General features: G+C 36.6%; 2 protein-coding genes across 4 annotated transcripts; one reads left to right on the top strand and one right to left on the bottom strand.

Annotated features, from left to right (window-relative positions):
- Nucleotides 1–3,064: 3,064 nt before the first annotated feature.
- On the top strand, nucleotides 3,065–17,907 carry LOC133881748 (methionine aminopeptidase 2B). 3 transcript variants are annotated; one of them, XM_062320775.1, is made up of 12 exons: nucleotides 3,065–3,213; nucleotides 3,547–3,704; nucleotides 4,826–4,859; nucleotides 4,944–5,051; nucleotides 5,369–5,468; nucleotides 6,028–6,173; nucleotides 6,268–6,359; nucleotides 6,503–6,597; nucleotides 7,406–7,502; nucleotides 10,631–10,774; nucleotides 10,881–11,098; nucleotides 17,520–17,907. In XM_062320775.1, exons 2-12 carry the CDS (start codon nucleotides 3,557–3,559, stop codon nucleotides 17,628–17,630), a joined length of 1,293 nt encoding a protein of 430 aa, XP_062176759.1. In that variant the 5' UTR covers nucleotides 3,065–3,213; nucleotides 3,547–3,556; the 3' UTR covers nucleotides 17,631–17,907. The 3 variants fall into 3 exon arrangements, with proteins under 3 accessions (XP_062176759.1, XP_062176757.1, XP_062176758.1); XM_062320773.1 differs by having other exon boundaries at nucleotides 4,823–4,859; XM_062320774.1 differs by having other exon boundaries at nucleotides 3,158–3,213; nucleotides 3,528–3,704; nucleotides 4,823–4,859.
- Nucleotides 17,908–24,081: 6,174 nt separating this feature from the next.
- Nucleotides 24,082–27,526, bottom strand: LOC133881810 (uncharacterized). The gene is made up of 2 exons (XM_062320848.1): nucleotides 27,354–27,526; nucleotides 24,082–26,666 (listed from the first exon to the last, which is right to left on the bottom strand). Exon 2 carries the CDS (start codon nucleotides 26,575–26,577, stop codon nucleotides 24,628–24,630), a length of 1,950 nt encoding a protein of 649 aa, XP_062176832.1. The 5' UTR covers nucleotides 26,578–26,666; nucleotides 27,354–27,526; the 3' UTR covers nucleotides 24,082–24,627.
- Between the last annotated feature and the right edge of the window lie 425 nt (nucleotides 27,527–27,951).

Here is a 27,951-nt window from a genome sequence, read left to right as displayed (position 1 = left end):
TTGTTCACGTCGACGGTCGATGCAAGTCCTGTGGTAGATCTAGTTTGTCCACTTCATTAGCTCTCAATTTTTAATTTGTTTGTTGTTTCTGTGGTAGATCTAGTTTGTGTTTATGTTTAGGGTTTCTGGGTTTACGTTGGTGGGTGATGTAAAGGGTGTTTCACCGTGTTTGTGTTCGTGGAATCGTGTTGATGTGGCCTATGGTGGTGTGGTTTTGCAGCTAGTAGCAGAAAACCCGCACAATACGCATAAATCGCCTCGCATCACCCCACCCCAAACTACCCCCGCCCCGCACGGACACATCATATTTTGTTCGGGGTACAAGTTCGATTTCTTGCACTTGCAGGGGTGCGGGACGGGGGCAAAAATGGCGAAAATCCGCCCCACCCTGCCCCGTACACGCCCCTAAGTAAAAAGCACAAGACTAAATTGTATCAATCCCAAATTGGTAAGAGCATCTCCAACAAAATAGGTAAATGGTTCGTAATAATTAGCATCTTTAACAAAATAGGCAAAATAGATTTTTTATTTATTTATTTATTTTTCTTTCTTTCTTTCTTCTAGTATGAATAGTAAATAAACTCTTCTTTCTTTTCACAATTCACACTACAAAGAGTTTTTTTTTAATTATTATTATTATTTTCTCTCTCTCTCTCTCTATCCTCTTTTTCATTTCACACTTTTTTCCACTCAAAATAATATATAAATGCAAGTAGAAAGTAGAATATAAAATATGTTTGAGAGAATATAGGAAAAAAAAAAAAAAAAGTAGTTAAAATAGAGAGTTGTTCTTTTTCATTAACTATTATTAGTAGAAATGCTCTACCAGTAAGACTAAATTCGCCATCGTGTTAGTAAAATCGACTTGTCGACAAGTCATAGAAAATTTGAGTCCACTAAAGACCCAAAATAAGGTTTTGTCAGTTTTTGTTTTTTTTTTTTTTTTCTTTTTTTTTTTCTTTTTTTTTTTTTTTTTTTTTTTTTTTTCAGGCCATGGAAGAAAAAGGCAAGTGAAATACTACTACTTGGGTTGAAAATTTAGTTGTTATTGTCGTCAAAAATTTTAACAAAAACATTGCATTTTCATATTCTGTTTAAACATGCTTCTATGGTCATAAAGCGAGGATCCCTTTTAATTTTGTTACCAAACATTGTAAGTTAGTAACATCCAAAAAGTACTTAAACATGTAGGGAAAACTTCACTTACCATCCCTGATTTTTTTTCATCACTTTTACAATCATACCCTAAAACTTTAAAAAGTGTCAATTTAGTGTATTCATATTTCATTTTTAAAAAAAATAAAAAATAAAAAAATTACCATTATGTTAGGATTTTTAGTTAAATCCTGTAAAAATTCCTAAAATACACGCTTTTTTATTTTCTATTTTTTAAAAATTATTCAATTTTTCAAAGGTTCAGGTATGAGTATTTTTGCAAATTCCGTTACATCCTAACTAATGCCTAAATCCTTGCAATTTTTTTCTCTTTTTTTTTTCCCCTAAAAAAATTAGGGTTATTTTAGGAATTTTGACACCCTATCCGTTAGGATTTAATGGTAAATTTTAAGAGATTGTTGAAATTGAAAAAAAATTGAAAGATGAATACACTAAATTGACACTTTTTAAAGTTAAAGGGTATGATTGAAAAAGTGATGAAAAATCAAGAGTGATAAATGAAGTTTTTTCAAACATGTAAAAACAACTTTTCAATAGTAGCACTTTTTGACAAAAGCTCACCTATAAAAGTTATATTTCTCAATGCAATTCCAAACAAAATTTCTTTAGCTCAAGAATATAAAGTAACACCGGTCTCCCCTAAGGCCGTCCCTGCCTTGGATTATATAAAACATAATCATATTCACAATACAACCAATACATTATGTAACTCGTACATCAGGACCTACTACACTAAGCATTTATTCCATTCATTATATATATAAAAAAAAAAAAAAAAAAAAAAAAAAAAAAAACAAATAAATAAATAACAATGTAAGAATCTCATTTAACAATATTTGCTAAATCGTTTGCGTTATTAGTTCATTGACTCTTTAGGCCTTCAATGTGTTCAACATACTTGAATAGATGTAGCATGATCAATTATATAATGCACACATAATTATAAGGAAAATACACTTTACTCTTAAAGTCTTTGGTTAAATACGATTGTTTTTAGTACCTGAATTTTAAAAATTTAATTTTTTGGTATCTAAGTTTTAATTTGCATAACAGATGGTACCTTCGTTTTGGGAAAAGACCAAATTAGTACCTTAGTCAAATTTTCCATCTAAAAACTAACGGTCCGCCACGTCACTACTACTTACCACCACTAGGAATATGACACATGGCCCTTCCGACATGTCAGCACCCACATAATTGTCAAATCTCTCCAAAATCAGTAAATGACGTGGGTGTGATGTTGAAGTGTTTTGGTGATTTGGCAATTGTGTAGGTACTGACATGTTGGAAGGGACATATGTCGTGTTCCTAGTGGTGCTAAGTGGCAGTGACGTGGCGGGCCGTTAGTTTTTGGATAAAAAACTTGAATGAGGTACTAATTTGATATTTTCTCAAAATTGAGATACCATCTGTGATGCAAATTGAAACTCAGGTACCAACAAATAAAGTTTTCAAAACTTAAGTACTAAAAACGTATTTAACCTTAAAGTTTTTTTAATGAGTTATGTTATTTAATAGACAGTTATACGACTGCCATACAATTAAAATGACGTGATAGTAAAAATCAACATTTGAATTATAAAAAACTTGTAAAAGAAAAAATTAAGAGCTGGTTTTTACGATCACGTCATCTTAGTTGTATGATAGTTATATACCGGTCTACAAATTAGCAAATATGCTTTGACTCACAGACACCACTTGTCACGACCCTCTCATTCGGCCCTTGGACCAAGCTTGGTTCAATGGGCTGTAGGCCCATTATAAAGATCACTATTTTTGTCCATTTGTATTTTGTACTGTAGCTGGGATGTACAAAACAAAAAAGGACAGATTAGGGCAAAAAAAACAACCCATGATAACATGATACTAGGTCGTTGGAATGAAATGTTCCGAAATACCCTAATTTGTTTTCCAAATTACTTCGACGCCCCTATATATATATATCTGTCGTCGCCTTCCCAGCCGCGATCATCTGCGGATTACCGAAACCCGGATTTATTAACAGACTCTACAGCAATCTCCAGCAATCTCCAAGAGGTAATTTTACTTTTTCTTTTTTTTTTCACAATTTCTTTACTTTTGGCTCTACCTAGGGTTCCAACTTTCAACATCTTTTGTGATGTTTAATTCTCTCAATTTCACTATTTATCCCTCCCAATCGCAGCCACCGTTACCGAGCTCAGCCCTCTTTCCCTATCCTCATCTCAAAAATCGTATTTTTTTTTTTCCCTTTGATTTCTAAGAAATTTGAAGAAAAGTGAAGTTCTGATCTTAATAGATTAGTTCTCGAGATTCATCATATCATCATGTATTCATGTTGGTTGGAAAGTTATTGAAGCTGTGTTTACTAGGCTTGGTGAATGTTTACAGGGTTTGATCAATGGCGGAGGAAAAGTTGAATACGGAAGTTTCTGTTGAAGAAAATGGGACTGCGGAGCCTGTGAATGGCAAGGAAGAGGCCTCCGAGCCTTCTTCGACCTTGGAAAAAGATGAAGATGAGGGGAAAAAAGAGGAAGACGAGGGAAAAGGTGATGGTTTCTTGTTAGATGATTCATTGGCTTTCTTCTTCTTCGTATGCTTGTTGCTGCTTGTGATTATATTTAGATGTTTTTTGTGTTGCCAGTGGAATAGATAGATACCTAGAGTAGGCATTGAACTGGGTGAGGAAGTGGGTCTGTGAGTCACTAGTTCAACCAGTAGGTTACAAGTTGAACAAGGTATTATAAAAGAAAAAGATATTGTTATTGAATATAACTTATATGATATGGATTAGATGAAGGATACTGATAAAATAAGAAGTAATTGTTCGGTGCTCTAATAACGATGCCCTTTCCTCTCATAAAAGTGGATTGGACTGGTAAGATTCATGGTGAGGCCCACTATTCATGTGAGAGGAGGGAGTATTACATCTGGAGTACTGGTTAATTTTTTGGAAAATGATAGAGTAGTGAAAAGCTAGATATAATTTGTTTGTATGTATGAGTAAAATACACAATTTTGTACGATCAAGTTCTTTTTATTCTTCTTTTTGTTTTAAATACCGGTCTTGACTTCAAAACTTCCGAAATTAAAAACGATATGCATAAGCATATATGGATATGTATGTACAATCAGAGTTGCATCTATGCTTTTATTATATTTTTAAAGAAAAAAAATGAAAACATATAAAAATAAAAGAAGCAATCTTAGAGCATATGTAATAAAATAGGTTAGTGGTAATTGATTAAACTAACCTTTATATGGACCTGGCTTTTGTTATAGAAATAAAATGCCTTATTTGAAAGAAAAATGCCTTATCTTTTGCATTTTTGGTTTATGATTGGGTTTATTCTATTGAACCCATTGGACTAAATATATATTTTTTTTCTTTCTAATTAGTGCTGATAGCCATGTTCTTTCCTGCCCTCCTCTTCTTTCATGTGAAGAATCTTAATTGTCACAATCAACTAGTTTTCTTTCCTGGGCATTAACTTTTGTGGTATATTTTTCTGATTAGAGATTGTGAATTTGAGGTTATTCAATAACATGATATGATTTTTTTTGTTATAAGTTCTTTCTAGGGTGATTTAATAATTTGGTACTTGGAATTTGTGGATGTAGTGCTAATGTATGGACTTGTTTGCATTTGAAAACCATTTGTTTACAGAAGGTACCAAGAAAAAAAAGAAGAAAAGTAAAAGCAAGTGAGGACCTTATTCTAGCTTTGATTGCTCTTTCTGGTTGAACATTTTCGCTTGAAAGTAGATAATTTTTCTTCTGATGCACAGGAAAAAGAAAGAAGTACCAGAGCAGACTGATCCACCATCCATTCCTGTTATTGACCTTTTCCCTTCTGGCGAGTTTCCTGAGGGTGAGATTCAGCAGTGCAAAGATGAGTGAGTACATGTTATTTCTACTAAGTCAACTCAACGCAACTAAGTTGTACTAAATTGGGGTTTGTATATTTCTATTTGACTAAATATATGCCCTTTTTGGCAATTTAAAGAAAGTGTAGCTTAATTTTTGTTGCTTGAGTTAGGATTCTATGTATACACGTGTGTGTGTGTGTGTTCATATTGGGTGGCTAGGGGATTATCAACTATCTTTGTCCCAAATTTCAGTCATAATCTACTGGAATCGATACTTCATATGTCTTGGTTTCTTTTGCAATTCCTCTAGAACTTGGTATTTAAAGTTGGTGCTTGTGCGTCAGTAACCTATGGAGGACTACATCTGAAGAGAAGAGGGAGTTGGAGCGCCTCGAAAAACCAATACATAATTCACTTCGCCGAGCAGCTGAAGTTCATCGTCAGGTTGCAATTTCTTCTTATATTTTTTATATATATGTTACTGCTGGAAGTTAAGAAAGAAAAGTATCTTTCTTCTGTTTAGCATAGTAAAACTTAGAAAACTTTTTGTTATTGAAATTCAACAAGTGTTCTAAAAACCGGATAAACCGGCTGGTTCAAGGAGTTGAATTGTGAACCCGTCTCATTCCTGGTTGGATTGAACCGTTCTATCAATTGATTTGGATTGAACCGGCCAATGAACCAGTGAAGCAGTCCAATTTTTTGAAATTGGTCATTTTTTAAAGATAAAAATATACATTCTTTAATTTTAAGTACTCGATTTTTTATATTCAATGCTCAATAAATCTTATTTTTTAATCTAAATATAAGATTTAGATTATACAATACATATATCAAGTTAATACTTTTATTAATATGAGGATTTTATATTTAGTTTAACTGTAAAAAATTGAATTTGTGATCAAATAGGTTGCAATGGTGAATCAATTACTGTTATGGTTCACCTGCTGGTTCCTTCTTTAAAACATTGCATTCAGTGGAGAGTTTTTTTACTTGTGATTAGGTTCGAAAGTACATCAAAAGTATTCTGAAGCCTGGAATGTTGATGACTGACCTATGTGAGACATTGGAGAACACAGTCCGTAAGCTGATATCGGAGAATGGTCTAGAAGCAGGCATTGCATTCCCTACAGGGTGCTCTCTGAACTGGTAAACATTTCAAGTCTTGTACTTGAGCAAAGTTTATTAGTTTCAATTTATTCACAAAATTTTATTTGTGCTCTGACCTCTTTTACGCTGTCAGGGTTGCTGCTCATTGGACCCCAAATACAGGAGATAAGACTGTGCTTCAGTATGATGATGTGATGAAGTTGGATTTTGGAACTCATGTTGATGGTATACCACCTATATTCCATTCATCTCTGATTTGTTCGGTTTGTTTTAATTGTCTATACTGTTGGTAGATTCTACTTTGGTGCAGAACACTTCTGTTTTTCTTGGTTGTTGTTATCAGTTATGGTTTATTGTTTGATATGCAGGAAATATAGTCGACTGTGCTTTTACAGTTGCATTCAATCCTATGTTCGATCCACTACTAGAAGCCTCTCGTGAAGCAACCAATACAGGTATCAAGGTACTGTACCTTCAGCGATGAATACCATTGTTAAATTACTGGGGGATTGGATATTGTTAAACTTGCTCTTGGGTTTCATATGATCAATTTTTTTTTTTTTCATTTTCTTTTTGATCTCCCTGGAATGGCTTATGGCACTGTGGTTCATTCTTTTATGACTGCTGCATTAGTGAATGAAAAGACGGCAGCAACAACTGAATGGAAACCTAGGATAACTTTTTGAACTAGTTTCTGTTCTAAAAAGTTGTTCAATCAAATTGTAGAGTTACATTCATCCTGCTTACTTCTTGAGACTAGTATGATTTGTTTCTTGGTTTGGACATTTGTAGAGTGGACCATATTATATTGTGACTAGGATTGGCAATGGTCCTACATGTTTTGGGTGCTTGAATATGTGGTGGCAATGGTCCTACTCTTTTTTCTCTCTATGTCAGCCTTAACCAATGGAGAGGAGAAATATTGGAATTTTGTTTCCTCATTTCCCCTCCTTTTATCCTTTTCCGTTTCAATTTCTTCAGAATGAGATACAGAAACTTAGACCTTCAAGTATTGTGTTTCTAGCTCTTTGATCTCTGTCTTCTCTCTCTATGGTCACTGCCTATTCTTGCTACATTTAATTTTTTTTGGTTTTACTATCTTCATAGATTTATGTTAGCTTTTGTTTGGATATCGGAAATATCATATTGCAGACTTTTCTTTTGGGTTGTATTGTATGTGCTCACTGCTGTATACCTTCTACCAATTCTGGAAGTCACAAATCCCCAACCACACAGATTATCGTGTTTCTGATGGTCATCTAATTTTCTAGGAATCTGGAATTGATGTACGACTTTGTGATGTTGGTGCTGCAATTCAAGAGGTCATGGAATCATATGAGGTTGAAATTAATGGAAAGGTGTATCAAGGTATGACATATGTGGCAATTTTTTATAGTACAATTCAGTTTTTGTGTTTTGATTGGTTTGTGTGTGGGGGCTTATATTATTTCTGTTAAATGCCCACTTATCTTAAAAGCTTAAATTGATAGGAAAAATAGTATATTTAATCATTTAATTAATATTTTTACCCCCCTTTCTTGTGTGGGCTCAAACTCACACTCAACAAGTGAAGTCCAACATTAAATTTAACTGAAGTGGGGGTAAGCTGTAGCGTTATGATTCGAACTTGACATCTGCTCTGATATCAAGTTAAATCATCACTTGTTTCAAAAGTTCATATAGATGTGAATCTGCTAGTAACCATGTTTTAGTTGAAGATTCATGCTTGGGCTTACGTAAGTCAAATAGCCTGGCATTGGTCACACACTCTGCTCTAACATTGTTATATTTTCTCCTGCAAGTTATATTAATAAGGAGATTTTGGAAACACTTGAAACATAAAGGATGCTTATTTGAAACTAAATTAATTATTATTATTATTAATTTTTAATAAGTAATCGAAATATCATTAAAAAGCAAAAGGTGCAACTTGGGTACACATGAAGTATATGACAGAAACACCCAACTAGAAGAAGAAAATAGAACAAGGAAATCATGAAAGCTAAGCACAAAGAGAGCTAAAAACGCAGCTGTCCAAAGGGAGCTAAATTCTATATGCATAAGATCCTATATTAATACATTGGATTTTGATTTAGTGGGATAAACGGGTGGTGGTGGTGGATACTTTCTCTATTTAATGCAAGTTCAAAAATGTTTTGGACGAGTTCATCTGGGCATTTTCGGGGTTTTATAGATAGCTCCAATGCTGAAGCAGATAGGCATTATGTGTGGGGAGGAGCTTTAAGGGGTCTTTAGTTGGTGGGAAGTCCCTTGGTGTGTTGGGGGTGACTTCAATGTTACTCGTTTCCCAAATGAAGGGGCTGGAGCAACTTGAGTAACCTCTGCCATGTGGGAATTTTCAGATTTTATTTTAGAGCAGGGGTTGATGGATATTCCCTAGGCTTGGAGGATCTTTCACTTGGTCTAATAACCAAGAATCCCCCGCCGCCCCCTTTATGTCAAGGATTGACAGATTTTTAGTTTCAACAGATTGGGAAGAATGAGGATGTTAATTGGTGTTGCCTCAAAATGAATGAGGAGACTATTAATCATCTTCTCCTTCATTGTTAGAGGACTCGAGGGTGGGGGCATCCCAAGGAGAATATCTGGAACGTTATTCCAACGTTCTTAATGTGGAACATTTTGAGAGAAACAAATCGAAGCCTATTCGAGGATTGTGAGTCTAATGTGCTTTGTTTAAAAGCCTTTTTTTTTTAGATTTCTTTTGGATTTGGCTATTGTTTGTGTTCCTAACTTCTCTTTGAATATTTTAGATCTTGTTAACCTTTTAGATTTCAGACATCTTTAGGGTAGTAACTTCTTTTGTATACTTTTCGTGTACAATGACTTAGCCTTTTATCTTTAATATATTAGGGTAAATTTATAATAAATTCCTGAGTAAAAGCGCCTTTTGTGATCACTCCATTAGTTTTTTAAAAAGAGAAATGTTAGATACTATAATTCTATCAAACAAGGCTAATGTGGCACTCCCAACTAACCCTTGGATAATCTTTGTTAAATACAAAAAAGATCCAAAGGTTGATTTGAAGTGCTACATCAACATTGTTGGGCAATTGTAGGATAAAAATTTAGTATTTAGCATTACTCTTTTAAAAATTGTTTTTAACTGCTTAGAGTTGTTGCGGATTTGTAATGGCTCCTCCGTGTGTTTTCCATCTAATAAAGCGACGTTCGTTAAGCCACGTAAGCATTTTTTGCCACATCATATTAAAATAATAATAATTATTTTTAATTAAAGACTAAAAATTAAAATCTGAAAAAGGAAAACCCTTGGGGGGGCACTTCTAGTGCGATGGCTCGCAGGCCACCCGCAACCTTCAGAGGTTGTCAGGGTGGCTAGCCATTCCTACATCCCTGGGTAGGGGTGGTCAGCCACCCCTCCCCTTTTTTCTTTTTCTTAGATTTTAATTTTTTAATATTTAATAAAATAAATAATAATTATTTTAATATGATGCGGTGAAAAATGTTAATGCGGCTTAATGGGCATCACTTTATTGGACAAAAAACAAAGGGAATGACCTATGTCAAATCTGCGACAAATCTAAGTTGTTAAAATCGATTTTTAAAAACTGAGTGATCACAAAATGCCATTTTATTTAGGATTTATTATACATTTACCCAATAAATTATTGTTCATTAATATATATATATATATATATATATATATATATATATATATATATATATATATATATATATATATATATATATGAGAGAAGAACTTATTCGAATAGGGAGTTACCAAGACTCGATCCACCAAAGACCTAACTGGCAGTCATCTGCTAAGTTAGCGAAGCATCAATCCTTGAGCTCAAGTTTATTAGGAAGTAGATAAGAAATGTTCTTGATCACGAGCATGCTAAGGGCCAGTTCATGAGGGCTTGAGCTTTTTAGAAGCTATAGCTTTTGTGAGAAGCTGCAACTACTTTGAGAAGAAGCAGTTAGGCTGCTTCGCAAAAGCTGCCTGAAAAGCCCAAGTCACTAAACAAAATCGGCAAAAAGCTGAAACACCATTGGAGTACCAAATAGCCAGCAAGTATTTTCTTTTTCTTTTCCCTTCACTAATCTCTGAACCTTGATCTTGAGGATAGGAAAACACACAACCATCCATTAAGCCAAAGAAGGTTGGTAAACAGCATGCAACTAACTCATGCTTTTTAAAAGCTTATATACCTCTGGAGAAGTCCCACTAAATAGGGCCTAACACTAACAGACCCTTGACCAGTAACACCAAATAGACTCAAAATAATGACATCTTCATATTGGAGCAGGTCATGTTAAAGCTTTCACCCTAAGTATGTGTCCCTTGTGTATCCTGTGACCTTTTGAAAAGCAATACTTTTTGGCTTGGTTCAATATTGCATTTGTTCTTTGGACAATAAATTCTGACTCTTATCCTATTTGTTAAAAATTATATATAACATGTCATGTTGATATATGTGGACAAGTAAACGGACTTTGGCTATTGGTGGCAGTTAAGAGCATTCGAAACTTGAATGGACATAGCATTGGGCGCTATCAGATCCATGCTGGGAAATCTGTCCCTATCGTGAAAGGAGGGGAGCAGACAAAAATGGAAGAGGGTGAACTTTTCGCAATCGAAACATTTGGATCAACTGGTAATAGTTTTTGCATTTGGTAGTGATTGATATCTGACACAAAATGGCTAGTAGTTAATTCGCACAATGACCTGCAGTGCAATTAATGGTTTGTTGTTATGTTCAGGGAAAGGATATGTTAGAGAAGATCTAGAGTGCAGTCATTACATGAAAAATTTTGAAGTTGGTCATATCCCATTGAGGTTGCCCAGGGCAAAGCAACTGTTAGCTACAATTAACAAGAACTTCTCCACATTGGCCTTCTGCAGACGGTATTTAGACCGCCTGGGGGAGACTAAATACCTTATGGCACTAAAGAATTTATGTGATGCTGGCATTGTTCAGGTATTTCTCACCAATTGATTCATATATGCTATATTCATGTACTTCAAAATTATTTTTTTGATATGTAATCGAATTATTATGGATAAGCTTGAAATGTGCAACCCAAGTATACAAGAGATAGACCTAGTTGGAAAGAGGAAAAAAACAAATGAGAAGAAAATCACGAAAACTAAGCAAATTTAGATTTAAAGCAATTGTCCAGTGGCAAAGAGTTTTGAAAAAGAGACTTTAGTTCTACCACTATCCTTTCGCAATCTTCAAAACTTATATTATTTTTTTGTCTCCAAAAACACCACAAAAGGCAGGACGAAATCATCTTCCACACTGCTACACTCTAAGGTCTACTGCACAACCCTCTCCAACAAGCAAAAAGATGTACTACTCTTCTAGGAATAACCCAAGCTAACCTGACACGACTGAAAATATATTTTTTTTGATAAGTAAATCTACACTTATTGAAAGCGTAAGGTGCCTCCAAGTATACCGGAAGTATACAAAAGGAAACACCTAATTAGGAAGAGAAAAACGAACAAGGAAATCGACAAAACTAAGCAATAGAAGGGGACAAAAAAGCCATTGTCCAAAGATGTAGAGTATGAAAGAACATAGCTAAAATATCCTCCATGGAACTCTCCAAGTCCTCGTAACACCTAAGATTTTTTTTTTCTTTTAAACACCAAAAAATGCAAATTGGCACCATCTTCCAAATCGCAACACTTCTCGTCCTTCCAGAATTCCACCAACAGGTAAACAAGTCGATAACTCTTCTAGGCATAACTCAAGACATACCAAATCGAGTGAAGAGAGACTTCCACAGAGCGGAAGGCACATCGCAGTGAAGAAGAAGGTGGTCCATTGATTCCTCATTTCTCTTGCACAAGCTACATCTATAAACTATGAAAACATGCCTCTTCTTGAGATTATCCACCGTAAGGATCTTGCCTAGGGTTGTCGACCATGCAAAAAAAGCCGCCCTCGAAAGAGCATGAGTCCGCTACTCACTCTTCCAAGGGAAGCGACTACTTTTAGAGCAAGTCAGGGAGCTAAAGGACTTGACCTTGAAAATGCCTTTCTTGGAAGAGACCCGCAAAAGCCTTTTTGTACGACCTCTACTCACAATAGCGGAGTGCAACACCTGGAAGAAGGAAGCAAAAACATCCACTTCCCAATCATGCACTTCTCTAACAAAGGTCACGTTCCACTAAGTAGAACCGCCCAAAATCTCCATATTATTTGCAACTAAGGCATCCTTCGCACGAGGAATACCAAAGAGAATAGGAAACGCTTCCTTTAGAACCATATTCCCACACCACAAATCATGCCAAAAATTTTTCCTAACCCTATCCCCTACCTCAAACCTAACAAAACCAGAGAAATTGTTCAACCCTTTCTAGATGTTCTTCCACAATCCCACTCTAAATGCACCTATAGGCTCAAGGGAGCACCACTCGCCCCACAAACTGTCAAACTTGGAGTCCACTGCAACTCTCCACCAAACATCTCTCTCAATCTCAAACTGCCACAACTATTTATCTTACAAAGCGCGGTTGAACATCACCAAGTTCATGATACCCAACCATCCCCCTGAAATTGGGGTACAAACCTTAGACCAACTCACCAAGTGATATTTGAACTCTTTACCAATCCCACCCCACATAAAATCCCGTTGTAACTTCTCAATGCAAGCAGCAACACTCCCCAGGAGAGGGAATAAAGATAAGTAGTGTGTAGGTAAATTGGCGAGGGTGCTCTTAATAAGGGTGACTCTACCACCCTTGGAGAGGTATAACATTTTTCAACTGGTCAATCGATGCTCTATCTTCCCGATTACACCGTCTCAAATATAAGTAGACTTATAGGAAGCTCCCAAAGGAAGACCAAGATAGTTCATCGGCAAGGTTGCAATCCCACACCCTAGGATTCTGGCTAGCCGTCCCACTTGATCTATATTCCCCACGTGAATTAAATTTGACTTAGCCAAATTAACCTTTAAACCCAAAGCAGCTTCAAACAGAAGGAAAAGACTCCGCAAATAACGCAGCTGAGAAGAGCGAGCACTACAGAAAATCAGAGTATCATCGACAAAAAGAAGATGAGAAAAATTAGCATCACCAACTTTGAAACCTTTCAACAAACCGCCACTAACTGCTGCATAAATCATACAATTCAAAGCCTCCATCACAAAAACAAGCAACAAAGGTGACAAAGGATCCCCTTGTCTTAGCCACGGTAACTACTGCAAAACTATTAGGAGCCATCGACTAACATCGAAAACCACACAGAAGAAATATAATGAGCTATCTACAAACACCACTTTCCCCCAAAGCCACACCTCCTCAGCATATACAAAAGAAAACCCCAATTTACATGAATGTATGCTTTCTCCAAATCTATTTTGCATATGACGCATGGCTCCCTAGATCTTAATCTACGAAGGCATTCATTAGCAATAAGGATCGGATCTAGGATCTGCCTACCCTTGATGAAGGCAATCTGAGATTTGGATATGACCTTTTCCAAAACCGACTTCAATCTATTTGTTATAACTTTAGCAATAATCTTGTAAATTCCTCCCACAATACTAATAGGTCGGAAGTCTTTGAGGGAGTTAGCACCTGGAATCTTTGGAATAAGTGAAATGACTGAAACATTAAGGCTCTTTTCAAATAAACCTCTAGCATGAAAGTCATTAAACACCTTCATAATGTCCAAGCTCAAACATCCCAACACGCTTAGAACAAAGCCATAGAAAAGCTGTCAGGACCCGGTGCTTTATCGCCATTCATAGCTAACACTACCTTCCTAACCTTTTCAAAAGCTCTCTCCAACCAGCTGACCTCAAACTCCAAAATAGAATCAAAGGAGATACCATCCACCATAGGCCTCCACCTATAGGCTCAGAAAAGAGCTTTTGATAGAACTGTACAACGTGTTCGCTTATTTTTGTCTGATTATAAGGAGTATCGCCAATCAATAATGAATCCATAGAGTTGTACCTTCTATTTGAATTGGCTATGGAATGGAAGAATTTAGTACACTTATTTTCTTCCTTTAACCGTATCACCCTCGATTTCTGCCTCCAACTCACCTCCTCCAAAAGAGAACACCTCTCTAATTCTTTGATAACCTCTGCCTTATTGAGTAGCTTTTCTTCAACTAAAGCCCTACTACCTTCAATAGCATCAAAAGCCTAAAGCTCTTCAAAAAGCTTTCTCTTGTTCCTCTACATTACCAAAAACCTCTTTATTCCATTTCTTCAAATCCAATTTCAAAGCCTTAAGCTTGCAAGCTAAAACATAACTAGGTGTGTTACGGACCTTCGTAACGGGGATGGACGATGGTGATTTGGATGGGGAAGAGTGTTACGTACCTAGGTTATGTGACAAGGGTATTATAGGAATTATATTAGTGCTCTCTTTAATAGAATAATTAGAATAACTACCATGACATGCCGTTTTCTTAGGTTATCCATGGTGGGGATCTTCCCTAAGGCACATTTCCAATCAAAAAAGGCCATTTTCAAGGGTGTCTTATTTCGCCAAATACTATTCTAAGTCAAGCGAGTGCTATCATGAGGTACAAGGACATTATATAAAGATCTAACATTGAACATCCCTCTCTTGGAAGGAGCCCAACGAAACTTGTCTTCACCTCCCCATCTGAATCTAATGGAGTACAACAAATTAAAAAATGAAGTAAAGAAATACACCTTCCAATCATGAGACGCCCTAATAAAGCTTAAATTTCACTTATGGGAATAACTAGATAGCTCCAAATAATCTACCATAGAAGCATCCTTAACGCTGACAATACTATACAATTCTAGGAAAACTTCCTTAAGGGGCCTATCCCCACATCACATGTCATGCCAAACTCTAACAATCGTGGAATCTTCTCCCACCTCAAATCTGGTATGACTAGAAAACTTCCCTAGCCCCTCCTTATATTTTTCCATAACCCCATCTCATACGACTCATGAACCTCATTTGAACACTACCCACCTCATGAGCTGCCATATTTATAATCCACTATGACTCCATAAGGCCTCTCTTTCATGAAAATGCGCCAAAGCCACTTCCCAAAAAGTGCACGGTTGAACAAAAGCAAGTTTCAAACCCCAACACTCCCTCAGAAATTGGAGAACAAACCTTAAATTAGCTTATCATGTGAAATTTGAACTCTTCACCTAGCCCACCCCATAAGAAGTCCTGTTGTAACTTCTTTATGCAACTGGCAAAACCAGCAAGTAGGGGAAAGAGAGACATGAAATACGCAAGAAAATTGGATAGGGTGCTCTTGATTAAGGTAATCCTTCTGCCCTTAGATAAGTGCATCATTTTTCAACTAGCCAGACAACACTTGATCTACTCAATAACACAATTCCAAATAGATTTGACTTAAAAGAAGCCCCTCTTTCATGAAAATAGCGCCAAAGCCACTTCTCCAAAAGAGCACGGTTGAACAAAAACAAGTTTCAGACCCCAACACTCCCTCAGAAATTGGAGAACAAACCTTGGATTAGCTTATCATGTGAAATTTGAACTCTTCACCTAACCCACCCCATAAGAAGTCCTATTGTAACTTCTCTATGCAACTGGCAAAACCAATAAGTAGGGGAAAGAGAGACATGAAATACGTTAGAAAATTGGATAGGGTGCTCTTGATTAAGGTAATCCTTTTGCCCTTAGATAAGTACATCATTTTTCAACTAGCCAGACAACACTTGATCCTCTCAATAACACAATTCCAAATAGATTTGGCCTTAAAAGGTCTCAATGGAAGGTCAAGATACTTTAAAGGCGAAGAAGAAACCCCGCAGCCCAAAATATTGGCCAGGCCATCAAAATCATTGACATTACACCGATGGGAACAAGTTCTGATTTAGCCAAAATAATTTTCAAATTGGATACAACTTCAAAGCATAAGAATAAGGCACTGAGATTGCGGTGGTGGTCTGTGTTTGCCCCACAAAATATCAAGGTGTCATCCACAAACAGAAGTTGGGAGATGTTAAGCGCACCAATGTTCCTATACCTCACAAAAAAGCCTGAAAGAAAACCCCCATTTATAGTAGGATATAGCATTTTACTTAGAGCCTCCATGCCAATGACAAACAGCAAAGGAGAAAATATTTCTCTGTCTTAGACTATGGGAGCTACTAAAGAATCCAGATGGAGTGTCATTTACCAAAACAGAAAGGTGCACCTAAGAAATGGAATGCTCTATCCAAGTACGCCATTTCTCCCGAAAACTACATTTCCTCAGCAAGTATAATAAGAACTCATAATTGACATGTTCGTAAGCCTTCTCAATATCCAATTTGCAAAGCATACCTGGCTCACTAGATCTGATCCTGCTATCCAGGCATTCATTAGCGTTATAAGAACAAACCCTAGGATTTGCCTACTACTGACAAACGCATTCTAGGGCTTTCCAAATAATCTTCTCTACAAGCCTTCTCAACCTATCAGCTAGGACTTTAGCAATAATCTTTCAAACTCCATTTACTAGACTAATAGGTCAAAAATAATTAACATCAGCAGGCCCAGATTTCTTCGGAATGAGTGTTTTAATTTTTTTTTTTTCTAGGATTAAAGTCAAGGATTTATAGTCTATTCTAGGTGGAGGGCCTTTCTGTTGTAACTATGCCTACCACTCGCATCTAATATGCCTGCTATTTAATAGAAATTTTAGTTACATAAGCTTCTTGTTGTTGGTCAAGAGAAATTGGGACCATTTCACTAATTTGATGTTGGAGCTGGCCTAAAAAAGGAAAGATCTTCTGATGGGTTAGAATGTAGTGCTCTAATGAACTGATACAAAGAGAGGAAGGGAACGGAGCAGATTGAAGACCTACTCTGCAATAATGGACTTATCAAGATGCTAATATGGCTTCATCAAGAAATAAGAAATTGGATGTCATAGGATGGTGGTGAAGTGGCACGAGAGAATCAAATTGTGTTATAGACAGGAAGAAGAAACAAAATGCCTTCCATTAAATTTTGCCAATTGAAGCTCCTCCCTTTCTTTAGTAGTTTAGTTTCATTCTAGGACACATTCAGATATCCCTCATGAATAACATCTGTTTAAGAGACTTCAGCGTTGGATGCTGCTTCTTAGCTTTGTAGTCAAGTGCTAGGGCTTGCTGTAGTGGTCCCAGAAGCTCAAATCACCACAACCACCATCTCTCTCTCTCTCTCTCTTGGGAAAATATTCTTGCACAACACAAGACACATGGGTTGGGATCAATGTGGTGAGCACTACTTTTTGTCACTACTAAAGACCGACATTTACTGACATCCTTGGTCTTTTTCATTCTCTTAACCCTATCTTATAAGATCAACTCAACTAGGATCTATGCTCATAAAAATGTGATTTTTTTTTTTATTTTTTTTTTTAATATTATTATTATTTTTGGCAGCCTTATCCTCCTCTGTGTGACGTTAAGGGCAGCTATGTATCTCAGTTCGAGCATACCATCTTACTCCGGCCAACCTGCAAAGAGGTCATATCCAGAGGTGATGACTACTGAATTTTGGCACTTAGTACCGACGTGTATTTCTGTTTAGTCTGTAAAATTTTTTTGTTGTTTTATGGTGAATTTGGTTTATATTGTGATATTGGGTGTTGTCGCAAGAGCAAAATATTGTTTCCCATTTTAGCAAACGTATTATTTAGGAGCCTCTTGAGGTTTGGTTTCAACAATCTCTGGCTATATTGCTTGACAACAAAGCTGCAATGGTATATACATTTGGTTTTATAGTTTTAAAGATTAAAGAAGCTAAGTTTGGTTGGGAATTTTTTGGATTTTTTCACGCTGTTAATTGGATTTTCCTTTTACTTGCATTCTCTTGAACACAATTCATAAAAGTATTTTGGCAAAAAATAAAATACTATAATAAATGGGGGTTCAAATGTTTTACAAAATAATTTTTGTAGTAAGAGCGGTTGGGGGGTCTTCAAGTGGCGTTTTCGCCTATGAAAGCACCGAAGCTACTCAGCACAACGTTCGCCTAGAAAATTTTCCATATATTCAGTACCCACAAGACAATTCTTGATAACAACAATGTAAGTATCTTGTATCTCACTCTCTCACCTCTGCCAATTAAAACACTAAATAGAGAAATCAAACACTTACTGCTAGAGATTTAAAAAAAAAACACTTGGTACCCAAAAAATAATTCATCAAAATACCAAGCACCCACAAAAATAGTTCTCGAAAAAGAGAGTGGAAGTACCAGAAACTGACCTTAGGGACAATGGGATTTGCGGCATTTTCATATACGCTGGTCTCCAACGCTTCTTTGGGGAGAAGAGCATCAACGACCATGAGGAAGTTGGGGGAGCCCTCGGCGGTGTGGATCCCGAGGATGAGGCTGTGGACGGTGAGAGACGGGTTGGAGGCATGTGACAATGGGACTGGAAGCAGGGCCCAGTGGATGGTGAGAGACGACCATTCGAGAGCGTGCGAGAGGACCAGGTCGTAGAGGAACAACGTGTTCTTCCTCGACACGACGTAGTCTTGGTCCACCTGGTCATCCAGACCAACATCTTTTTGCTGTGGTTGTTGCTCCTCCGCCATGATCTCTCTCCTTGTGTGGAGCTGTTGCTTCGTGTCTGGGTTTCTTGTCAAGAAATTGGGCGTGGAGGGAAAGAATTGACGGGGTATGGGGAAGACTTTATGGGTGTGTGGTTGTGGGCCTTGTGGCGCCAAAATGCCGATGGGTGGATTTTGGGTTGGGTTAGACATGTTTCAAACTTTTGGGTTGGGCCAGAAGGATATTCATAGCTAAATGAAGGGTTTGGATTTGTTGCCATAAAAAAGAGATTTTTGGTAATATTCTCAGTGGTTTAGATATAATTTTATTATATTTTTCTTTTTCATATAGAACTTTGAATTAAATTTAGACCACTGAAAAAATTAAAAGAAATTTTCTGTAATTTGTTTTACAACACCTAAGCCAGATTCTTAAATTTTATGTTGGGCAGGATCTCGGCCTTCTTGCTCGTCCAATGCTCCATGCAGGACACCACCTTGCCCGGGTCCACGTATCCAACGACCATCACCTCATGTTCCTTCAGATCCACCGACACATCCTTCACACCCTTCATTCCCTGCAACACCTTCTTCACCGTCCGCTTGCATCCTTCCCAATCTATCTTCACCCTGATCTCCACCGTCTACTTACACCAACCATTCCAAATCAAACAATTTAGTCCCATACGTGGCAAACACGTACCGGCTTATATAAGCACATAGATATGCAGCCATTCACACTAACATAAAGCTCTAAAGTTTCACCAAAAAGAGAGAGAGAGAGAGAGAGAGAGAGAGAGAGAGAAGCTCTAAAGATTGTAACACGTGAGCTCCACTCATAGAGGACTTTACTGGGTATGGTATATTCTGGAATAATACGACGTAGTTTAAGCTCGTCAACACGATTTTGGATTTTTGCCAGTTTCGAAAAATTAACGGGAAAGTCCGTATTTCATATTTGTATTCTAAAAAAAGGAGCAAATATATATATATAAGCATTAGTTGGGTGAGTTTCTGTCTATGTTCCACTTTAAATTTGGGACGATCATTGTAATAGATCAGTGTGGTTTAGTGTGTGCTGCGAAAGAAACTCATGAAAGACTTGGTGAAGTTCCTTTCATTATATTAGTTTGGTAGGTTCGATCTCTAACATCATGAACAAGTAGATCAAACATTAATTGGGACTATTAATTTGATCATACGTCTCAATTGGACAGCCGCAGAAGCATGCAATACGAGTAGCTCATTGCACCCGATCAGGAACCAGATTGGTTTATTATGAATGTAGAGCGCCGTAGTCTCCAAGTGCACATGCTTTTAAAGATGTTCAGACGACTCAATGTTATGGGAATTCTTTTATCAAGATATATACGTAACACATAAGAAAGTCGATCAGTGGCATATCTTTTTATCTTGATAATATCTTTTTACATAATTTTGTTTTATATGGTCTTATATACAAACTTTTAACAAATGAATTTTAACGTACACGTCACGGCCTTAGTAGGACTTGACCGAACAATTCTCGGATAAATAGGAGTCAAGATTTGACTTAAAGACAAAAAAAATTCAAAATCCGAGAGTCCCGTCTAAACGAGCATCAAGCCTCCTCCGAACGAGGTAGGCGAAAAAACCAAAAAGAGTTTTGCTCTTGTGATCTTTGTGCTCAAAGGAAGGGTCTAGCTGGTAAGCTGGAGTGTTTTTCTCCTTCAATAAAACTTTGGTTCTTTGTCATTTGGCACGTGCGTAACTGCGTATATATAGCCCACTTTGTTCATATTTTAGTATACATCGGGGGCCTGATATTATACATAGATAGAGGGATTATGGTAGGCCTGATAGCTCTCATTGATGATCGTGTATATTCATTTGTGCATAATAAATCACAATTTCTTTACATATTTATTCTTTTCTTCGGTTTGTTCCATCATCTTCTATAATGGGATCGGCAAATTCACCGGTTGATTTTTTGATTTATAAAACCTACACGTAAGTGATAAGTCCCACAAACTCAATTGTAGAATTCACCCGTCCACCGTATGGAGATAGGTGAAATCTATGTTGGAGAATAATTTTTACCGTTTCTCTTTTTCAAATATGTGACGAACTCCAAAGTTTCAAAGGCAAAAAAGTTGTATAAAACTAGAGTCAAAATGAGAGCTCATATGATAATAGATAGTGACTTATATATATATAATAAAATCATTCTGGGAGTAATTCTACATGTAATATAAATATCCATCAAGTGTCAATTAAATAATGAGGTAGCTTTTAAAATCACCATTGGGCATGTAATTGATCAAATGGTGATTTTAAAAGCTACCTCATTATTTGATGGATACTTGATGGACATTTATATCACATGTAGAACCACTCTCATTCCGGGGACAAAACAAAAGCAGGTCAGGATATGCATCACTCACCAAAAAGAAAGAAAAAAAGGTCGAAACATTGCAATTGAACATCACCTAAGCGAGTAATTCTATTAGTACATTAAGTATCCATCAAAAAATGAGGTGGCTTTTAAAATTACCATTGAGCGTATGATTGATCAAATGATGATTTTAAAAGCCACCTTATTTTTTTATTGACACTTGATGGAAACTTAACGTACTAGTAGAATTACTTCCAAGAAACCGCATATACTAAAGTAATTCTGTTAGACATTCTCCAAACTATGTTTACCATCTAAGGCCCATAACCTACTAAATAAGCCTAAACAAGCATACTACGCTTAACCAGCTTGGCCCAACAAACTTAAAGCATAACTAAGACTTAACACAAAATAAAATTGGATCAAATACCCTTCTAAACGTGCTTTGAATAGAAAGTCTTAAAGTTGGTTCAATGCTTGTTCCTGATGCAATTTGTGAGAAATCACTTAGTTCTTAGAAATAGTTCTAGCACCACCTAAATGGATATTGATTAAAAATGCTTTAACACTCAAAATAAGGACTTAAGATGAGATTTTTGTCCATGAAACTTTCTTATTTAACCCAAAATCCATGTTCATGACCCATTTTAAAAATTTCTTTCACACCATTTGACAATCTTGGAGCATTAGGTTTAAAACCCTAAATCAATTTCATGAAAAATAACTAAATGGGCCATTATGATTGGGCTAGGGTTACTCCTCCCTTGGCTGAACCATACACCCCTTATCAATCTAAATGAAATCCAATTTATAAAACTATTACTTTATGAAATCAAGCATTTCATTTACTTATGACATTACAATTTCTCATTTAAACATGGTTATGTTCATATACACATGCATTTGGCTACTTAACAAAACCTATATTCATGTAGGGTAAATAAAAGAAAATGGTTAAAGAAGATGATGTATATACTACATAGGTTTGGCCATCTCATACATGTTTTCATGAAAAGGCTCGACATATAATCTCATGGATATGAAAAGCTCTAACAATTTATGGACTTGATCATTCAATAAAACAACATAATCACTCTTCCATTTGTTCAAAATTGTTTTTTAATATTTTAGAAAAATTGTCACAAATAGATTTGAGCATAAACATAAAATGATATCTTTGAAAGAAGAAACGATGGACTACTTACATAACTGTGATTTTAAGCAAGAGGAGGACTTGATGAAGATCTTCCCTTGCCAAATAGTGTGGAATATTATGGAAGACTGAATTGTAGTTGGTGTATTGAGCTCTTAGAAGCTAGGGTGTTTGAAGGGATTGAGAGAAGTGAGAAGATAAGAGGAATGGGGAAGAAAAATTAAATGGCCAAATGCTACATGGTGGTGTGGCTAGGGTTTGAAAAAAAGAGTAATACTCTTCATAGTCAATTATCACAACTATGTCACACTGGCTGATGTGGCATGTTTTAAGTAGCTTTCTATGACAATCACTTAAAATGCGTCCAATCAGCATGTGTGACATAATGATAAATGAGTGTGAAAATTAACATTACTAAAAAAAAAATGGTGAGGAGCTCAATAAAGCGAGCTCAAAAAGCTAGCTCACTCCAAGGTCCAAAGGTTCTCCTCATTGTGTCAAAGGTTTGTTTCAAAAACTAAAGGTTAATGGCATGTTTTAGTCTCATAGACCAAGGGTTAAAGCCATGAAGAGGTTTATTTCAAAAACCAAAGGTTAATGGTATGTTTTAGTCTAATAAACCAAGGGTTAAGGCCATGCAAGGGTTAATTTCATAAACTAAAGGTTAATAGTATGCATTAGTTTCATAAACCCAAAGTTAAAGTCATGTAAGTGTTAATGGCATGTTAACACATTTTTAACTAAAAGCTTGTCTTTTAAAATTTAAACAACCATAGTATTTCATGCATGGAATTCAGTTAGGGTTTAAGGAAAATAATTGTGCTAAGTTGAAACCATGAAATTTTAATCCCCTATATGTCATGTGCCATCACTGCCATGTACAAATTATGGTCTCATTCATGAGGCTTTGATTCATTCTTACTAAGCTACCTAAACCGAATATCAATGGCATGTACACCTAAACCCAACACTATGGGCCGACCCACATCTTGGCCGAGGGTGTTACAACTCTACTTTTCAATCTCATACTAGTGGACAATCATTTGAATGGTGGTGGTTGTCAAGGGTAAGAATGATTTTTTTTTTTAATTTTTTTTTTTTTCCTTCTTTTTCTTTTTTCTTTTTTCTTTTTTCTTTTTTCTTTTTTAATTAAAAAAAAAAAAAAAAAAAAAAAAACAGAAAAGAAAGAAAAAGAAGAAGAAGAAGAAGAAGAAAGAAAGAACAAGAAAATGGGCTAGAAGGACTTTGAAGTTTGAAGGATTGAGAAGATGGAGATGTTACTAGGTATCAAAACGACTGGATGGTCTGGTCTTTTCCATGCTTAAGCACGACTGGATTTGTTCTCTTTTTTATTTATTTTTTATTTCTAACTGAGAATCTTTTTTTTTTTTTTTTCTTTTCTGAGCTTTTTTAATTAAGAATCTCATTTCCTGCATGAGTGTGATAATACATAGGCACCACAATCATTTAAACCTGGCACCCTGTTTGCAATTTAAACCACTGCATACTCACATGTTCATAGGAACAAACATAGGTATAGAGATCTGACAACTTCAAACTTCATACACTAGCTACTTTTTTGTTTACCATTGATGAGTCAGATAGATTTTTACACCCCATATGTTTTTGTTAAAATCTTTGGCTGAAGAACAGTAAATGATGCCAGATTTCCACAGAGAAATGAGCTGCAGCAAGTCCAAACATACCAATGAAGGATTAACTTCTATATATTTGCAACCCCCAAAATGAGAACACAGAGAGAGAGAGAGAGAGAGAGAGAGAGAGAGAGAGAGAGAGAGAGAGATTCCTGTAGGTCTACTTACAGAAGTGGAAGGATTTGACGACAAGGATTTTTATACCCAAACAGGTGCAGTTCTCTGTCTGATTGGAAAGAAAAAGATCAATAAATAACACAAAACTAAATAATATATCGAGTAAACTGAATAGATAATATATTTTTAATCTTAAGTCTTCAGAAGGCAATCCTACATGAGCAATAAAAGACACTTTAAAAATAAAAAATAAATAAAAAAGAGTTGGTGTAACTATTATCAAAATGCTTAAACCAAATAACCCACCCCAATAAGAAACCATCAACTGATTTCCATATAAATTATCATTTCTCCCTACTTTATATCAAACTAAAGACTTCGCCTGCTCTCTCAATACAACATGATGAACCGCCGATGTAGTAGTAATATAAAGTGTGTTCTGAAACACATCAGCACAAAATAGATCTCCATATTCTTTCTATCTCAGGACTTTCCCCTCTTCAAAACTGTTAACTATAAAGCCTATATGGCATAGCAACAAAACCTGGATGGCACAAACAAGAAATTTATCTCAACTACAATGTTGCTCGAGTGACTCCTATCCTGAATGAACTGATATAAGATGGATGCCCAAACAGTCTCCTCATATGCATTTGTCTATTTCTCTGCCCATCAACAACAAAGCCCAGGACACTAGACAGCACTTTTCTTGTTTCTAAAGCTCTCCTTCAGCAATGCAAATTTCTTCTTGCACTGGTTCACAGTCTTCCCAGGAACCGCTGCGGCAACTCGCTCCCATCGCTGATTGGCTTCCTTTGGGAAGGTTTTTAAAGCCTGAACCAATGCTCTTTCTTGTACTGCAGACCACACATCTTGCTCCGAACTTGAAGAAACCCCATTAGCAGCACTCGAATCAGAAGGATTGTGGTTGTTTGTGCTTCTGGTTGAAGATTCTTCAGAACTATCCATCTTTAAAGCACTGTTTTGAGAACCCTGAGTCATCGATTCCCCTTCCATTTCCTCTCTAGTTGTAAGTGGAGATGCAATGGACTGTGTAGGTTTTCTCTTCTCAAGAAATGAATCAAATGCTTTGGCAGCATCAGGCTTCTGGAGGAGAACGGTTTTTGTTGCCTTCAGAATTTCTTCTACAGATCTACCTGTACCAATGTATTCTGAAATAACCTCCCACCTCCGAGATGTTCCTTTGGGATACTTCAGAATACCTTTTCTCAAGAGCTCAATTTCTTCTTTACCCCAAGGCTTCTCCTTCTTCTCAAAGCTGGCTAATGAGACATTACCATTAGCCACTACACTACCGTTCCGCTGTGGAGTTTGTTCATCTTCTTTCTTAGCCTCAGAATCATTATTATATCCAAGTGCTTCTTTGAGAACTTTTGCTAGCTCTAGAGCCGATTTCCCCTCCATCCTGTCACATAAATTCCTTAGATTATTGATATCAAGCGACATACAAAGACTTTCAACATCATCCTCAGAAAGATCAAGCAAATGCTGTGATACAAGAGGCCCTGAAAGTGTTCTAAGGCGAGCCCTTTCTTTGCGCAAGAGTTTCTTCTCCTTCTCCTTCACCTTCTTTTGCTGTAAAGCTAATTCCGCAGCCCGTCTTTCCTCCTCCTCTTTCCGACATTTCTCCTCTTCAGCAATCCTGGCAGCTTCTTCCTCCTGCAACTTCTTTGCCAGAAACTTAGCCTCCCTTTTCCTCTGCTTCTCAGCTCTCTCCTCTTCCTTTCTCCTCACTATTCTTGGGTCTCTTTTATAGGCATTGTCAACAAGAGTACGTACTCGTGCAGATTCTTCCTTCCTATTCTTTTCTGTAAGTTTGGCATTCTGCCTCTCCATCCAACGCTTATGGTCACGAGACTCGGCTTGCTCGAGATCAAACTCATCATCATGTGGGAATTCTCTCCAACTTTTGAAGCTGTACCAAAAGTTATAGAAACTATCAACTTCTTTTACGGGAGTATTGTCATCACCTAACAATGGGACTGGTTGGTTAACCGACCACCTCCCATTCCTCAAGAAAGCTGGACCAAACACCTTGAAGAAGTCCTGTGGGGCACAGTCAACGGGGATGTCATCATCAAACTCATCTGTGGAGTCATAAATTCTCCTCTTGACCGGATCAATTAACACCTCATATGCTTCCTGGATAGACTTAAAATGGTTCTCTATTTCATCCTTCTTTGTTTGTTTTGCAGCTTCTGTTTCCTCAGCAAGAAGAAGGGCAGCCTGTTTGTCAGGATGATGCTTCAAGGCAGTCTCACGGTAGCTTTTTCGTATCTGTTCCTCAGTGGCAAGATATCTTAAATGGCTCAGACCCAATAATGCATAGTGATCTTGTTGTTTTTCTCCTGTACCAGATTTCTTTTTACTTTTGCTACTATAGGAATCAGCTGATGGCACATACGTCTGTTCCTTATCGTCAACTACCTTTAGATCATCACCATCTTCAGCTTTCTCCTCCTCACAACCAAGGAGTCTAAGAGCAGCAGTGTTGAAAGCATGCCCAGCAGGTTCAAATCTTAGAGCCTTGATGGGAAGGCAATTCGAAGAAACATAGATTGGCACCCCATCTATAATCTCTTCCGAGTAGGAAATCAGCTGAAACTTCTTCTGGACAGCCATGAATTTGTCAAGGATGCCAATATCAATATCTAGGAATAGCTTCACCCCAGTTCGATACAACCTTTGTTACGAACTGAAATGATGTCCCACTGCAATGGAAAGAAAACTTCAATCAGAACAATTCCACGCAAAAGTATAGACAATACAGCATGCACGCACAAGTTACCAGAATACAGAAACAACAATACTTGTGCAATTTCGTAGATGATAGTAAGTGCATAAAAACAGGAAAAATACATGCATGTCTTTGAGGGAGTAAGTAGTAGGCTAAAAACCCCACAACAAGTACAGTCCTGGCCGGTTGGCTCGAATCATAGGCACAATCATTGAAACATCAAGTGATGACAAGATTGTTAAAACCTAGGATTCAACCTGGGATCGTCGAATCCAAAGATCATAAGGTTCTACCAACTATGAAAAATAATGCTCGAAACCTAACATATGCATGCAAACATTGGCAAATAGCACAAGATCAAGAAAACCCAACAAAAATTAACTACACAGAAATCAAATACAACACTAATGAACATCCAAGGAAATTATACATATATTTACTGTGCACCTATAAGATCATATTGCTCATGATAATATCTGTCCAAAAGTAGGACTACTTTGAACCCCAATTACAACTAGTTAGAATCACCTACAATATTCAAATAGAACCAAACCTGGAAATCAAAATTTCTCATGAAACAGGGGTCGCCGGCCATGGACTAGAAAAAAAAAACTAGAAAAAAAAAAAAAAAAAAAAAAACCAAGGTTTCTGATAGACGTACCTCCAGAGAAATCAAGAGCGATAGAGTATGAGGCTTCGGAATGGATTTCACAATTCTCTCTGCCGTACGACTTTGAAGCTGATAGTTTTGAGAGTTTGAGGAGAATCTATGACAGTCGTAGGTGGCTTCGGTTTGATGAAGGCAGGCAGAGAGAGAAAGACAGAGAGACACAGAGATGCCTTATTTTGCCCTAATCAATCAAAATAACATATGTAGCTCTTTGGGCTGTTTTGGGCCTTAGACAATCGCTCTAATCTAGGCCCAAGCGGGCCCTTTGGAACTGCAGAGTGATGACACATGGATCTCAACTTTTCATGTTTTCCTTTAATGCAGATTAGATGAATAAATTTCATTTTTAAAATTGAATTGGAGGAAAATTTTGTATATCTATTAAATTGACATCTGTCTTTAGAAATACAAGTGAGAATCGTGTGGTCCAAGGACATATTGAAAGAAATTTCTATAGTCCGGTGAAAACTGTCTAAATAAATTACAATAAAAAATAGTTATAAATTAATGTTATTGCTTGTAGGCATTTTTTCCCCTTATGAGTAATGTGATTGTCAATAGTCAAATAATAGGATTTGGCTTATGTGCG

This window comes from Alnus glutinosa, chromosome 11 (assembly GCF_958979055.1).
Source record: "Alnus glutinosa chromosome 11, dhAlnGlut1.1, whole genome shotgun sequence".
Lineage (NCBI taxonomy): Eukaryota > Viridiplantae > Streptophyta > Magnoliopsida > Fagales > Betulaceae > Alnus > Alnus glutinosa.
The sequence above is the reverse complement of the archived record's forward strand: the minus strand, read 5'-3'. Positions and strand labels throughout refer to the sequence as shown.

Bases quoted from the DNA above. Each gene is read 5' to 3' on its own strand.
- LOC133881748 (XM_062320773.1), top strand. From the start codon at position 3,557: ATGGCGGAGGAAAAGTTGAATACGGAAGTTTCTGTTGAAGAAAATGGG. The intron at 5,052-5,368 runs GTGAGTACATGT...CTTGTGCGTCAG, and splicing joins ATTCAGCAGTGCAAAGATGA to TAACCTATGGAGGACTACAT. The intron at 7,503-10,630 runs GTATGACATATG...TATTGGTGGCAG, and splicing joins TAATGGAAAGGTGTATCAAG to TTAAGAGCATTCGAAACTTG.
- LOC133881810 (XM_062320848.1), bottom strand. From the start codon at position 26,577: ATGGCTGTCCAGAAGAAGTTTCAGCTGATTTCCTACTCGGAAGAGATT.